At 41.0% G+C, this 15,660-nt stretch overlaps 1 protein-coding gene across 2 annotated transcripts in view; it reads left to right on the forward strand.

The window, feature by feature from the left end:
• The window catches only part of LOC147026357 (gamma-interferon-inducible lysosomal thiol reductase-like), a 73,922-nt gene extending 65,764 nt beyond the window's left edge, over window positions 1–8,158 (forward strand). Inside the window, exons 5-8 of one of the 2 annotated variants that reach the window (XM_085881693.1) lie at window positions 2,997–3,149; window positions 6,687–6,755; window positions 7,068–7,104; window positions 7,289–8,158. In XM_085881693.1, the coding sequence (XP_085737819.1) occupies window positions 2,997–3,149; window positions 6,687–6,755; window positions 7,068–7,097 (252 nt within the window). In that variant the 3' untranslated portion in view covers window positions 7,098–7,104; window positions 7,289–8,158. Of the gene's footprint in view, window positions 1–2,996; window positions 3,150–6,686; window positions 6,756–7,067 lie in introns of both variants that reach the window. The other variant, XM_085881692.1, reaches the window with a different exon arrangement.
• The last annotated feature ends 7,502 nt before the right edge of the window (window positions 8,159–15,660 follow it).

Raw genomic sequence — 15,660 nt, forward strand, 5'->3', positions numbered from 1 at the left:
ATCTGGTAAGGTGATCCGGTTTGAGCAAGGCGTACCGAGGGCGTGTCCCCCGGTAATTAAACCACATGACCTTGAGATAAACGGTATCAGACGGAGGACCCTAAGTCACGTGGTCGAGTTATTGGTGTTCACGGTCGATTAGCGACCTGTCGTGTCACAAAGTTATTCGTATGCGACTGCCTGCGATTCCGGAGAATCTGGTGGGAATCCAAGGTAGCTCACCCCCTCCTGGTCTTCCCTGCCCCCGACCCCGGGCCCACAACAATATATTATAACTGCTATGCTGATATCTGCATTGTTTTTGGGAATCAGCAGATTGGAGTCGGTGTGATTACCAACTCCAATACGTACTGTATACAATCTAAAAACCTTGAGCAGCTTTCACCCTTGTTTTGGGGGAATTTCAATAAACAAATTTTTAAAAACAACCTTGCATTATATACTTTTCAAGGAGATGTGCACAAACATTAATCCTTACTATAATTCACGGACCAGTGTTTGTTTGTTTGTCGGACTCCTACAGTTCTAGCCCAATTACATCCAGACTTGCTACAGAGGATCAGCATGACCCCAATTAATGTATAGGGGCGTTTTATCTTTGCTGGTGGTCTTAGGGAGGTGAAGGGGTGGGGGACACAAATTCTCTATGTAAATGTGTATAGTGTTGTGCCGCCTCCAGGTGGGGGAGGTTATTATAAGTCTCCACCATTTACAGTGCAGTATTCCTGTCCCCAAGCCTGGTGTTGGCTTAGCGGTTAGAGTGGTGGCTTGGGATCCTTGGGTCCTGAGTTCAAGCCCCGTTGGCCGCTGAATTAATACAACAGGGGGTTAACTCAGCCTGTCATCCTTCTGAGGTCGGCAAATTGAGTACCAGCTTGCTGGGATAATTGAGCCATTCGAGTATCCTGCGTCGGAGTGGCGACCCGTCCAGGATTGTGCCCAATATCCCAGGAAACTGCTTCGGCAGCACGGACACTCTTTGTACAGAGTATGGTTCCAATTATTCTCTATATATTAACACTGAAGGACAAATTTTGTGCTCCTCCTAGCGGTCGCGTCACGTTTTTCTCGGTACTGTGACCTGGACTGAAAGAAACTTCGTACCTGTAACAGTGCATCGCACATAGTGAAAATAGTCAACCTTGAACTCTGAAGCATCTATATATTAAGAATGAAGGACCAATTTTGTGCTCCTCCTAGCGGTCGCATCACGTTTTTCTCGGTACTGTGACCTGAGAAGTTTTGACACGGTGTTTGTATGTCAAAGTAGACACGTGCACAAATCAGGGGACTTCTTCACAAGGAGTAGTGTACACCAAAATGTCGTGTACAAGGACGTTTTGTAGGCCTGGCTAGGTAAGGCCATGGAGTACATCGACTGGGATCCGGCTCTTACAAGAGCTGCCACTGGTTGTCATATTGGGCTCATGGAACGGAATCCGTCTGTGATGAGGTTTTGGCAAGTTATTATTATTATTATTCCTGTCCCCACGTTTTTCAGTGGTGAGACATTTTGAATTATTAGCAGCAGATATGTTTTTGCTTCACGCACGTAACCCGTGTTATTTACTTTTCCTATACAGAGCTGTGATTTGCTTACACATCACCCAAATAAAGGTACACATCAGAAGAATGTATTTCCTGCTTGGAACAAGATCACCCATAGTGCGGGTACTCTGCTAGTGTATTTATAAACAGCTGGCAAGCGTCACGTGACGGGTAGAAAAAAAAATTTGACTCGGTAATTTAGAAAACAAGTAAATACGGCAAACGCCTCGGAAATCGGGTGTTATCAAATACATTTTGCTTTGAAACTCACAAAGAGAAATCCCACAACCTTTCAAAAGCTCAACATTATCGTAAAATACAGGATGAAACTTTGCCACCACCAAGCATGCAGGCATGCACACACATGCCCGTGGAGAGTCTCTTTAAAATCCAAATGTACCCACATACCTTGCAGCAACGGCCGACTGCACATCCCCATTGGGACATGAACTGTACTGCCATCGACTGTAGGGTGCTCGGTAAGTGGCTTAAACACTCAAACAAGCACTCCAACTAAATGGTTTATAAGGAACAGCTCGCTTGGCAGGCTATTCGCAATCACCAGACAGTCATATTAAACACACACCTCCCGGAGACACCCCAAATGTCAAATATGTCTGAATTGGACAAATGAACACTTTTTAGCAGTTGAAAATGCTGCCAAGTTGAATTCTGGAGCATAAATTTTGTAATTCAGCTTAGTTTAAGAGATTCTTGAGGTTATGGCATGTGTGGAACTGAAATAAAGCCACAACACTGGTGTTTCCAGGTGTTTATAAGCATTGCAATGTATCCAACGATTCGTACATATGATGATCGGGCATTCGATAATGAATGAGGAAAGTGGAAAAAAAAAACTATCGTTAAGAAATCGTTGTGGCCTGTTCCAAATCAAGGCATGGTAAAACAGGCCAAAAAACATGGGGCTTCAAACCCCAGCAAGGTAACCCAGGATATGCCTTAAGGCCCCATTTGGAGCGAGGTGGCCGAGGATGCGCATAATAAAGGATATAATTAAATAAAGCTTTAATTTTCTTCAAAGGTGGTGCTTTAATTAAAGCAACACTCAATTATCACACATGCACTTCCTTGGAGATCCCTTAGTACGCAGAGGCAAAGTTGCAGGCTGCTAGGTTTCATGGTTTTGGAGTTATGGAGGACACACACACACACACACACACACACACACACACACACACACACACACACACACACACACACACACACACACACACTAGTATAGATAAAGTTTTTTTTTTTTTATACTTTTGGCAAGATATTCTTTGCATTAGCTTTATTGAGGGTCTTCTTGCTGATGAATGTAATAAGGCAGAAATACCATTGTTCAAAATCAGTGTCACTATAAGCTTGTGTTAATCCACCTGCCCATTGTATGCTTCCCCTTACCTTCCCACGTAACATATCTCTAAGTTCCTTATCTTGTGTAGTGTGTGCAGATGCTGGCTCCCAGTAAAATCTGGAACGATGTGGTGAAGTGCAGCAATGGTTCCCTTGGAAATGACATAATGCATCAAAACGCCATCACGACGGACGGGTTGCAACCACCGCACAAATATGTTCCTTGGATCGTCATCAATGGGGTGGGCATTGACGTTCATACAACCAGACACACTGTCGTGGGCAAAAATATTGGCACCCTTGCACGTTTTTCAAATAATGGACCATTTCTTCCAGAAAATTGTTGAAATTAAAAAATCTTTTGGTATCCAGAAATCTTTTGGTAGATTTCTTTGGTTTGCAGTGGAACAAAACAAAAAAAAAAGCTGAAAAATTACTAAATCTTAGCTTATTCCACACAGAATTTCGAAAATGGCCTGAACAATATTATTGCCACCTTTTAGAAGTTGTGAGAAATAATTAACCCTCCTAGAGCCCACAAAATGTTCTGGGTGAACAAAAACCGATGACCCCTGGGGCTCTGGAGTCTGACGAGAGTTTGCCATAACACACCTGAGCAAGCCAAAATCTTTCTGGTCGCATGTCCTGCAGACAGATGAGACCAAATTAGAGCTTTTTGGTGAAGCACATCATCTCTATGTTTATAGAAAACAAAATGAAGACTTCAAAGAAAAAAAAAAAACTAACCTTCCCAAAGAAAGAAAAAAAAAACATGGAGGAGGTTCAGCGATGTTTTGGGGTTGCTGTGCTGCCTCTGGCACTGGGTGCCTTGAATGTGTGCATGGCATCATGAAATCAGGAGATGACCAAGGCGTTTTGGAGCACAATGTTCAACCCAGTGTCAGAAAGCTGGGTCTCATTCGAAGGTTATGGGTCTTGCAGTAGTACAATGACCCAAAACACACTTCAAAAAGAACCCAGGAATGGTTCAAGACAAAATGCTGGACTGTTCAAAGGAGGCCAGCAACTAGTACAGATCTAAATCCCATTGAACACTTGTGGGGAGATCTGAAAACAGCAGTTGGTAGAAGGCACCCTTCAAATCTGGGAGAACTGGAGTATGTTGCACAAGAAGAGTGGGCCAAACTGCCAGTAGAGAGGTGTAGGAAGCTCATTCATGGCTGTAGGAAGCACTTGACTGCAGTTATTTTGTCCAAAGGTTGTGCTACCAAATATTAAGTCTCGGGTGTCAATAATTTTGTCAATGCCATTTCTTTTATTTTCTGATTTTTTTAATTATTACTTATTTATTTATTTTTTGTATACCTTGTCGAGGCTCGTATGAGAGCTAACACATAACGCACAGCAAGGGGGGCATGAGACAGGAGGGGTGGGAGTGGGAAGGACAAAACTGTTGGGAAGAGCGACATGAGATCTGTGGAAGGGAGAGGGATGGGGCAGGGAACACGGGGAGTACAAGATGGACATTACAGGGACTTTCAGGAAGAAAAGCAGGGAATTTGAAGGAGGTGGATTTTGGGTGGATTAATGGGGGTAGAAAAGATTGAGGATTTGGATGGGGGATGATAAGAGGTGGTGGTTAACAGCTGTTTTGAAGGCCTGGAGGGAAGAATGGGATTGAACAGAGTGAGGGAGTTTATTCCAAAGGTGGGAAAAAAGAGGAATGAAAGAGTGAAGGTGAGGAGTGATTTTGGTAGTTTTACCAGAAGGGGGTTGTTGGTGGACCTTGAGCGCCCTGCGGAAATACGGTGGGGACAAATCGCAGACAGAGCGGGGGGGGGGCGAGATTGGAGAGGAGACGGTAAAAGACAGAAAGACCACCGACCTGCCTGTGGTGAGAGAGTGAGAGGCCCAAAGGCTCAGCCTCATCGTGCGAGGTGCCAATGATCCGAAATGCCTTGGTTTCCACAGCGTGAAGGTGAGAAAGGTGGAAGGCAGGAGCACCAGCCGAAAGGGGAGAGCAGTACTCCATGTCCCATTAAAGTTCAGGTGTTTTATGATGCACTCTCTGGTCAATCAAAGCTTATTCATCATCTGAAATTGCAACACTCTATGGTCCTCTTTCAGCTTTGGAAGCAAGACAATCACATGCGATCAGTACCGAGCTCTTACCATGCAGCCAGTTGGGTTATCACACAATGGCTTTGGTGTGGTGTTACATATTGTTTTCCTGTTTTAAGCAGGAATGCAATGTATCGACTTCACAAATGCCAACTGCACAGTAAGCTCTCTACAAATAGTTATTGAACACACTAAACATGGCCAGCATCTCATGCAGTTCATTGTCATCTGGTATGGTTATCATCTTGCATTATTTTTCCACTTTTGAGTGGTTCTATCTTGCAACAATACTGTGATAACTGTCATTGCACATTAACTACAAGTCTTGACACGTCCTTTGTGACACTTCCTTGAAACACAGCTATGTTGCGATTGAATCCTGAATCCACGCTGCTCCTGTTTACTTATATCAATGATATAGGGCACTTTCAGTTATAGATCTGTTAAAATACAGTTGTCAAAATCAACTGGATACCTGCAATCACATAGCGATCGCCAAGAGTAACCCTTTCCCGGCTTACCATTGGCGATCGCTCACGATTTACCTTTGGCCCACAATCCAATGATGGCATATTTTGTTGAGACTACCATATGACTTTGACCTTCAACATTTAGGGACATAGTGGAAATCAAGAAAATGTGACGCCATCTACAATCTATCCAAAAAAAGTCAACATCATGCAAATCAGAGGAAAATTATTCAAGTTACGATAAAAAAGGTGTGTTTTTGTTCATTAGGTCACAATCTGAAAAAAAAGCAGGTCAAGGACACTGTTACGTACCCATATAACCTTCACTTGCATGCAATATAAACACAACAAAGTATCTACAGTGATTCATTGGCATATCTGCAAAAATATCAACATCCCAGTTCCAGAAAACTCATGGAAACACGAACCAAGGGCAATCATTGAAAATAAGGCTGTCATGTTTACGTACAACCTGATGATCCCATCGAGCATGAACATAAAAAACAAAGCCTTGTGACCGGACAACATTCTCAGGAACAAAAAGGAAAAGACAGCATTGCTGATTGAGATATCAGTACCCGGTGAATTTGACTTCAATAATGCAGAAATCAAGAAAATGACTAAATACCAGGACCTCAAAAAGGAAATAAAGAGATCTTGGAAGCTGAAGAGCATCAAAATTTCACCAGTGATAATAGGAACAACAGGAACAATAAAGAAGAACCTCACTGAGATTTTGAAAACCATCTCCGAGAATATTACCACAAATGAAGTACAAAATCGGAGGCAGCCTGGGGTTCGATGACGATCCTGAAAAGAACGCTGGGAACAAAACTCTGAGAACAACAAAGTTGAACAGCTTGGTCCATGAACAGTGATCCTTTAGTGAAGCAGAGGTGGAAAGTTTGAGTCCTTGGAGGACTTTGTTCCATCTCGTCAAACCCACAAATGGAGATAACAACCAAGCGCGCGCGCACACACACACACACACACACACACACACACACACACACACACACACACACACACACACACACACACACACACACACACACACACACACACACACACACACACACACACACACACACACACACACACACACACACACACACACACACACACACACACACACACACACACACCTCTTGTGTATAATATGTAGTCCCTTTCTGTACGTGAAGCAATTTATAATTGTGAAACTTCTGGTGTTTTTATTGTGTTAAGGTGCACACTGAAGAGATTCAGCAGCAAGCTTCAAATTCACTTCTTGCTGTTGTATGTCACACCTTCAAGGTATGTTGGGTATGTAATTTAAACGGTGTCGATTCAGTTTCACATTGTGTTAATCATCACTACATTTGTCCATATATTGGCAAAACCTAATTTTCAGGTCATCGTAGTCTCCATTTTTAAAATACCCACCTCCATCAACCCTGATTTCGTATTTGATTTTGTTTCCTTCCGGTTCACTTTTTTATTTAACCAAGGTTTTTAAGCTGCTTTTAATCTAACCTGGTTTGCTCTCTTGCCATGCTTATAATTTGATGGATATTTCGAATTAACCGCTCTCCTCCCTATTCTGTCACCTTTTCTTTTTTGTACCAGGGCACACTGCCAGCAGCCTGCAGTGTTTAACAATGGTGTGAGTATGTACTCAATCTATCCATAATGACGTATTGTGTACTAAATAATAGATTTTTTAAAAACAACTTTCTTTCATTGAGCGTTGATTTTTTTTTTAAACTTTAGAGCACAAATCACAGGGCATTGTGGCAGAGGAGAAATAATCAATTGATTTATTGGTTTATTTGTATCCCAACGATCAGATGCGTGACAGAGCACAGTAATGATCTGATGACCAAACTGTGCGTAAAACCATTTTTGCACTCAGGCAGGATCCAATTTTAATGTTTTCAGGAATCTACAAGTCTGTTGTACGTCTTTTATATTCCACCCATTTAAGGGATTTTGTATTCACAGGAATTTTTTAAAATCTAGTTTATATCCAGGTTTTGGTGACATTATTTACTTAATGAGAGCTGGGGTCCTCTTACATGCTCAATCATTCATATACCTCTTCTATGAGGAACCTATACCTCACTGCAAAGTATTCTATTCTTGGAAAAGCTTAAGCACCATCTTCTACAAGAAAGAAAAACCACCTTAAAAGTGAATAATGAAGTGTTTCTGCAGAATGCTTACCCAGCTCATCCCCATGACTGGCAAATGGTGTGGTTTAACCAAAGGTCACCATGTTCCAAGCCCTTTGTGACAACACTCCCAGCTCCCTCTTACACAGAGAAAATGGTCAACACAGCATATTGATAACAGCACATTTTGTTGGCATATCAGATTACATAAATGGCTATGTAATCTTGTGTTCAGCAACGCATGAGGAGGTATATACGATCAGCTGTGCTAACGCTTGAAACAGCAGGGGGAGGAATGGAATGCTTTGCAGTGCAAAAGGAGGAATTTGTATTTTTATTTTGTTTCATTCTGAAGCTGTGATGTTTCATTATGCTGTTTAATCACAACTATCGGAAATAATTTGCCACAAATGTTGAACAAGATATTTTTTGATTGGAAATTGCTTTAAAATTGTTACTGATATTGCACTATTTCAAAGTTGTTTTGAACTGATCTTTTTGTTTTGGAATGAATCATGTCAATAAATTATCTTTCAGAAAGGGTAACCTCTCCTTTTTTTATTTTTATTTTTTGCCAAAATAAGCTGAGGTCAATTAACATCAAAACAGGGTTTGTGAACAAACAGCAAGTAGAGCAATGTTTTCTCTGTTTTTACAGCGCGTGCGCTGTATACAATTGCACCGAGTTTGAAATGTCCCCGGCGTCATCTACCACGTCTCCGGTGGGTCCGGTGTCCCCCGTCCCCCCGTCCCCCCTCCCCCACGTGCCTCAAGACAGCCAATGACGGCCGTCCGGTAGATGCAGTGCGTAACCTCGACGGAAATGGCGACAATTGATGGAAATACCTGAGTATTTCAATGGAAATTTGTGAAACTAATGTGTTATATATGTGAAAACCATTTAATTTATTGCTTGACGGAAAAAAAAAAAACGAAGAAACGCTCCCCTCATGTACGAACGAACGAACGAAAGACGTCATTTCCGTCCACCATGGCATTTTGTGCCGAACGCAGAAAGCTAAGTTCTTCTTATGCCATCATTCTCTTTAATATTAGCCATAAACAAGTGTTTCATCATGCATTAGTAGTTGAAATTTACTAACAACAAGAACGAAAAAATAATCTCCTCAGATTCAACAAGAACGAAAAAAAACCCCTAAAACATCACGTGCAGGACAAGACCAATCGAGCTGAAGGAAACGATACTGTAACTGCACTGCTCCTGATTGGTTAAAGGACACCACGTGTGTTGTGTGGGCGGTGTTATGCACGAGGATTCCAGGCTAAGTTCTTCTTATGCCATCATTCTCTTTAATATTCGCCATAAACAAGTGTTTCGTCATGCATTAGTAGTTGAAATTTACTTACAATCATTCTTTTGCGGCCTCCTGCTATGCTGTATCGAACGATTTCATTCCTTCTGTTATACATAAAGGTGCTTATCACAATAATAACAAGATTTTTACATTTCAAATATTAAGTACGCTTTTTAATTGTTTTTCAACTGAAAAAGCATAAATTGCATATTTTAACATTAGTGTACTCATTTGATTCACCACATGTGCTGTATTGAAGGATTTCACTTGTTATCTGTAAAAGTCATATTTTTATGACACAGGCGAAATACTTTGTTACTTTATGAGTGACTGTGATGAAATGCCCTGTCAATATTTTTAACCAGACTGCTGGGTCTGTGAGGTTCAGCTGAAGCATATCAAAAGTGATTTGCATAAAAACATAAAAACTCATCTGATTGGGGGGGGGGGGGGAGCATGGTCCCGGATAATATAATCCATCGACAATGGACCTTTTTTTAACCATGTGTTATTTATTTCCCCCCATTCTCTCATGTCATTATCCAATTGTTGCAATGCCAGGAAAGGTGACATCTCCATCCTAAATATTTATAAACAAACTTTTTAAAGGGACTAGACCACAGAACAAACGAGCACTAATAAATTAACTTGATGCTATTCATAGAATACTTACCCTGCGCAGGCTTGAGAAGGACTTGATGCGAGCCAGCTCTTCTGGCAGCAAATTTGTAATTAAAAAAATTCAATTCAAATCAAATGGAAGATCAAATAAAACTATAACTGCCACTTTATAACTGCTGGCAGTGATGACCGGGTACCAAGTCGTCTGGCTTCCATACAACATGGGACCGATGAGTTACGGACCGAGTAACACAGTGTTCAATGTATTCATTACGTATGCAGTCATCCCTTTTTCCTGGCGACATCATCAGTATGAATTCAAATGGCGTTTAAATAACTTGAACATGAAGTAATAAATGTGCGGGAAATGTCACTATGGGTTCACAGGGTAAACCGGAACTCCACCGAGTAATACAAAGCCCCCCCCCCCCATACATCTCTCTACAACGTGAGATTGATGAGTTATGGACCCAGTAAAATGCCACATTCAATCTACTGTATTTATTACATCAGCAGTTAGCCCTTTTCCTGAATACATAGTTGTATTGGTATCAATCGCATTGGTGTTTAAATAAGTTGAACACAAAGTAATAAATGTGGACATCATTGGTGCAGAGGGTAAAGCGGAATTCCCCCGAGTCTAATGAGGCCCCACACATTTCTCTCTGACACGGAATTCACAAATTATTCACCGAGGAACAGGCCATATTCCATCCATTTATTATGTACGCAGTTGACCATTTATCCTGGGGCCATCATCCATATAAATTTAATTGCTACTCCTGTACTGTCAAATGCATGCAGGTGCAGCCAAGTGAGCCTTATGCAAAAAAAACAAAAATTCTAAAAGTTCTCAGATTCAAATAATTAAATAATTATGGCTGCCAGACCTTGTGGCCGATCGAATTTAAATTTAAAACATACATTCCCCATTTCTGCTGGATCATAATTGTAAAGCTTCACATTGATTAATGCAGCAGTTCCAGAGAAAACATTATTTAATATTTTACTTCAATTCAATATGGCTGCCAAACCATGCGTCCGATGTGGTTGAAATTTAAAACTCACGTTCCCCATCATTACGAGATCATAACTGTGAAGTTTCACATTGATTGATGGTTCAAGTCATGGTTAAAAAACCCAAGAAGTCCGGGTTCAAGAGAAAAGTTTTAAAATATATTTTCCTTTTTTTTTTGTATACATTGTCGAGGCTCGTATGAGAGCTAACACACAACTCACAGCAAGGGGGCATGAGACAAGAGGGGTGGGAGTGGAAGGGACAAAACAATTGGGAACAGACACATTAGGTGAACTGTGGAAGGGAGAGGGATGGGGATGGGACGGGGAACATGGCGAAGAGAAGATGGACATTTCAGGGACTTTCAGGAAGGAAAGCAGGGGAATTGAAGGAAGTGGGCTTGGGTGGATTATCGGGGGTAGAAAAGATCGAGGATTTGGATGGGGGAAGATAAGAGGTGGTGGAGAACAGCTGTTTTGAAAGCCTGGAGGGAAGAATGGGAAAGAATAGAGTGAGGAAGTTTATTCCAAAGGCGGGGAAAAAGAGGAATGAAAGAGTGAAGATGAGCACTGATTCGTGATTTTGGTAGTTTTACCAGAAGGGGGTTGTTGGCGGACCTTGAGCGCCCTGTGGGAATGTGGTGGGGACAAATCGCAGAGAGAGCAGGGGGGGGGCAAGGCTGGAGAGGAGTCGGTAGAAGACAGAAAGACCACCGACCAACCTGTGGTGATTGAGTGAGAGGCCCAAAGACTCAGCTTCATTGCGGGAGATGCCGATGATCTTAAATGCCCTGGTTTCGACAGCGTGAAGCTGAGAAAGGTGGGAGGCAGGAGCACCAGCCCAGAGGGGAGAGCAGTACTCCATCAGACTACGGACAAAAGCTTTGTAAGTGGTCAGGAGCTCAAGAGGGCCGAGGAAGGAGTTTGCACGACGGAGGATTCCCAGTCGGCGACTGGCTTTTGAAGCGAGGTTGGAAATGTGACTTTCCCAGGAAAGGAAAGGTCATGCCAGATAGAGAGACCCAGAAGCTTGAAAGAGAAGACTTCTTCCAGAGGATTGTTGAGAAAGTGGATGGGGAGGTTTTCTAAACGGTCCTTTCGAAGAGACATAGTGAGAGTGTGAGATTTGTCTGGATTGAAAGACATGTTCCATGTGTTGGACTAGTTTGTGATTTTATCCAGATCTGCAGTGAGCGAAGAAGCTGCTACTTGCCGGTCTGAGGGATGACAGATGGTACGGCAGAGGGTGGAGTCGTCGGCAAAGAGAAATAGAGGATTTTCCAGAGAGTCGGAGAGATCATTGATGAAAACCAGAAAAAAGAACAGGGCCCAGAACACTACCTTGAGGAACTCCAGCCTGCACAGGAAGAGGGGATGAAAGAACTCCATTTAGGGCCACACGTTGACTGTGACAGGAGAGGAAGTCTGCGAGCCATGAGTGGAGATGGCCTTGAATACCATGGGAAGAGAGTTTGGTGAGTCATGCAGGGTGCCAGACTGTGTCAAAAGCACATGATATGTCCAGGGATCCAATATGGCTGTCTTTAATCCAATTAAAACTTTAATCCAATATGGCTGCCAAATACTGCCAAATGCCTGGATACCGACCAGTCTTACATCTACATCATCCCGGACCATGTTGGCCGAGGTGAATAGAATACCAGAGAGGACTTCTACAGAATGTCAAGTCGAGATCTTGGGTCATCAACAGGTATGTAGATAAGAGGTTGGTATATGAGGGGTGGGGTATTTGCAGGCATCCTGAAATATTGAATATTAATACGACCCACTGCCTCGATATCTTGAGCTGTCACATGTGCTTTGGGAATAGGTTTTCGGGAGACTTCTGTCCTTGGTGTTACTGCAGCTATTAAGCCCATCCAAGACATGTTCTCGATCCATCGATTGTTGCACGTTATGATCAACATCACCCGCAATGTATTGGATATGATGATGACCGTTGGTGTCCCAAGGTGATAGTCTCATTAGCTAATGCTGAACTTCACTTATACCTTTGCACCTTAGCATAGGAGCAGGCAAAGCCATGTTCATGAAGGGTATCGACCATAAACCGTGAAGCAAAATGATGGTGCATTTGAATGCCGAAACCAAGCTGCAGTGGAGCCAGTGTAGCCCATGGACGTATTGGCTGTATGATGGCCTGCCCAATTGATGCTGGCTTCAGATCTGGATTTTTTTTTTCCTGAGAATGTTTCTTTTAAAAAAAAAAATCTGCAATGTCACTGGAATGTAGTCTACAGCTGATTTTATGTAATCTATGTTGTCACTGGATGGTTCCCTTCATGTAGGCCTTTTTGGCTGCTGGTCGCATCATTGGTTAGGGGCACAGCAATTTTATTGCATTTGTATGCTTTGAATTTGTATGCTATGAATAAAAACTATGAATAGCTATGAATTGGAAATAAATATTTCATCCAAAAATATCTTTTTGATATCCCAGTCACTTGTTTTTCTGATTTTCTCAATAATCCATCAGAAACATATTAATCTTTCATTCTTTGTGGCCATTGTGACCAAAATAAGTAATTTCGTTTTAATCATATAATATATGTAAAACTAAGTTTTCAGAAGCATCTAGCTGTCATTAAAATGATATAAAACATGGTTCATTGTGTTTTTAATTGATATGGTCATCGACATATAAAAAATTAGTATTTTTCCTCGTTTCCTGGACGCCATTTTGTATTCATCAAGTTGCTCAGGGCTGAGAAGGTCACACCCACCTGAATATCATAATAGACATCACGAAGATGCATATGAAGTAGAGAAAAGAACCATATCAAGAAATTTTGGGTCCAGCTAAAATTTCTTTTTCTGGTGCAGAACTACAGTAAAAAACATGATTAAAAACATTCGGTACCAATTTACAGTGGCATCTTTGTGGTAACCATGACAACGTCTTACAGTTTCTTACCAAATCGGCCCCCATATAGTTTATGAGGTAGAAAACAAATAAGATAAAATGTACAACTATATACATTATATGCTGTGCATCTTTAACACCTAACTAATTAGTGATCATTTTAGATAGTTACCATGGCAACAGAAAAATGTAATTCATCATCCTATTTTACTCAATGCAGTGATCAAGAGCCTTTGCCAAAAAGATTTTAAAAAACAAACAATGTTGTAATGAACATGTTCTTGAAATATATGGTAGATTGCTACTTTTCTATATTTTACGACATAACGGTAAACATATTAATAGTTACCATAGCAACGGTACAGCTGATATTTCCCAAACTATTTAACACATTGTTGAAACTCAAAACATATATTTGAACAATAAAATCATCGATTTCTGGCCGACTACATTGAAAGAATAGGAATTTTAGAATTTTACCCCATTGTGGCAGCCATCTTGGACGCCATCTTGAATATTTAAAGTTGCTCAAGGGTGACAGGTTCACACCCACCTGGATATCATTAGATACACCCCAAGGGTGAATAATCAGCAGAGAAAAAAAACTTTATCAGAGATGTTTGGGTTAGGTGAAAATTTGGCCTTTGGCTGCTGGACTAATAGCTTCACCCCCTGGTGGTCTTCTCACCCGACCCCTGGCCCACAACAATATTATCTGTCTGAATGCTCAAAAAAGATCCAGAAACATTAAAGATTGAAGTTCTTGTTGAAGTTCAATCAGCAAAACTCCTTCATTTCTTATGAACTCGGGGGCTTGTTGGTCGTTGGGCCAAATATGCATTGGTCTTCACGGCCTTGGGCGTTTTTGCTAATCTGAACAAAAATAATAGGTTTCTCAGCCTCAAAGCCTTGAAACCCTAATAATGATAATAATAATAATAATAATAATAATAATAATTAGAGGTACTTTGGGGTCTTGGTGTTCTTAGGGGTCTGTAAAGGTCAAAGGGGTCTCAGCAGTCTAAAGGGTCAAAAGGTCCATTCCAATAGTATGTAATTAATGGACTAGTTTTTTTGTAATTAAGAGCTTAATTTTCAGGACCCGCATGATGGGTTTAGATGTGTGATGAAAACTTCCTTTTGTCCTGAAAGAGTTAATGGTTTGCAAGCTCTTACATCATCGAATACTAATTAAACATGATTTAATTAGTCTAGATGGCTTCCTCCTTCAGGACTACAGTATATCTGTGAACTAAGTTTTGCATATGATGCTTTTCTTTTACAAATTCATGCAGTTAATTTATTAATTAAATTAGTATCGTTAATTCAAGTAATTAATATCACTAAGTAATATGTTAATTGCATGATTATGAAGTTTCAATTCAGTCATTAAAAAGTATATCTGATGGGCTTTGTTCACTGAAAGTTTGATTTAAATATGTCAGGTATTAAGGAAGTTATTACACTTTGAAACGCTAAACACCTGAATTCGGGTCACAAGCCTTCCGATATAACTCCATGTTAAACAAGGTGCCAAAAATCAGCCGTTTCCCCCATTTTAAAAATACTGATAATTTCCTTAATATTAACCCGAGAACAAGGATTTATATATCACTAGCAGGGATACCTGGTGTTACCAAGTCAATTTTTTTTGTGGGGAGATAAAACACTTCCCTCCACCCACGAAGGAATTGGGTTGGGATCATTTAATTGCACCTTTCATGTAGCCAGAAAGGCTTAGGAAGGAAAGAGTGATTTTAAAATGTCCCATCACAGTCACCTGTCTACTCATGTAGAATGCTTTAATGATAATTATGTCATAGGTCACCTGATGTGGCAGCCATGTTAGAAAAAAGGAAAAACGTTGGACCTCTATCTCCAAAACAGCTCCATGGAATTGGTGAACAGAAATTTTTTTCAAAATAATTATGACGTCATCGGTCACGTGGTTCAGCAGCCATATTGGATTTACCCTAAAACTTTTAAAAATATTCTCCAGAATGGCTGGACAGATCAAGGGGAAACTTCACATGCTTGGTGTTCCCCCAAGCCTTGGGGACACCAGGATGCTCATGAATAATTGATAGGTCACATGGTTTGGCAGCCATATTGGATTGAAATTATTAAAAAAAAAAAAATTCTCTTGAACCGCTTCATCAATCGACGTGAAACTTCAAAATTATTATCTCGCAGTGATGGGGAATCTATGC

This window comes from Eptatretus burgeri, chromosome 5 (genome assembly GCF_056783735.1).
Source record: "Eptatretus burgeri isolate ZD-2024b chromosome 5, Ebu_testis_v1, whole genome shotgun sequence".
NCBI classification, from domain to species: Eukaryota; Metazoa; Chordata; class Myxini; order Myxiniformes; family Myxinidae; genus Eptatretus; species Eptatretus burgeri.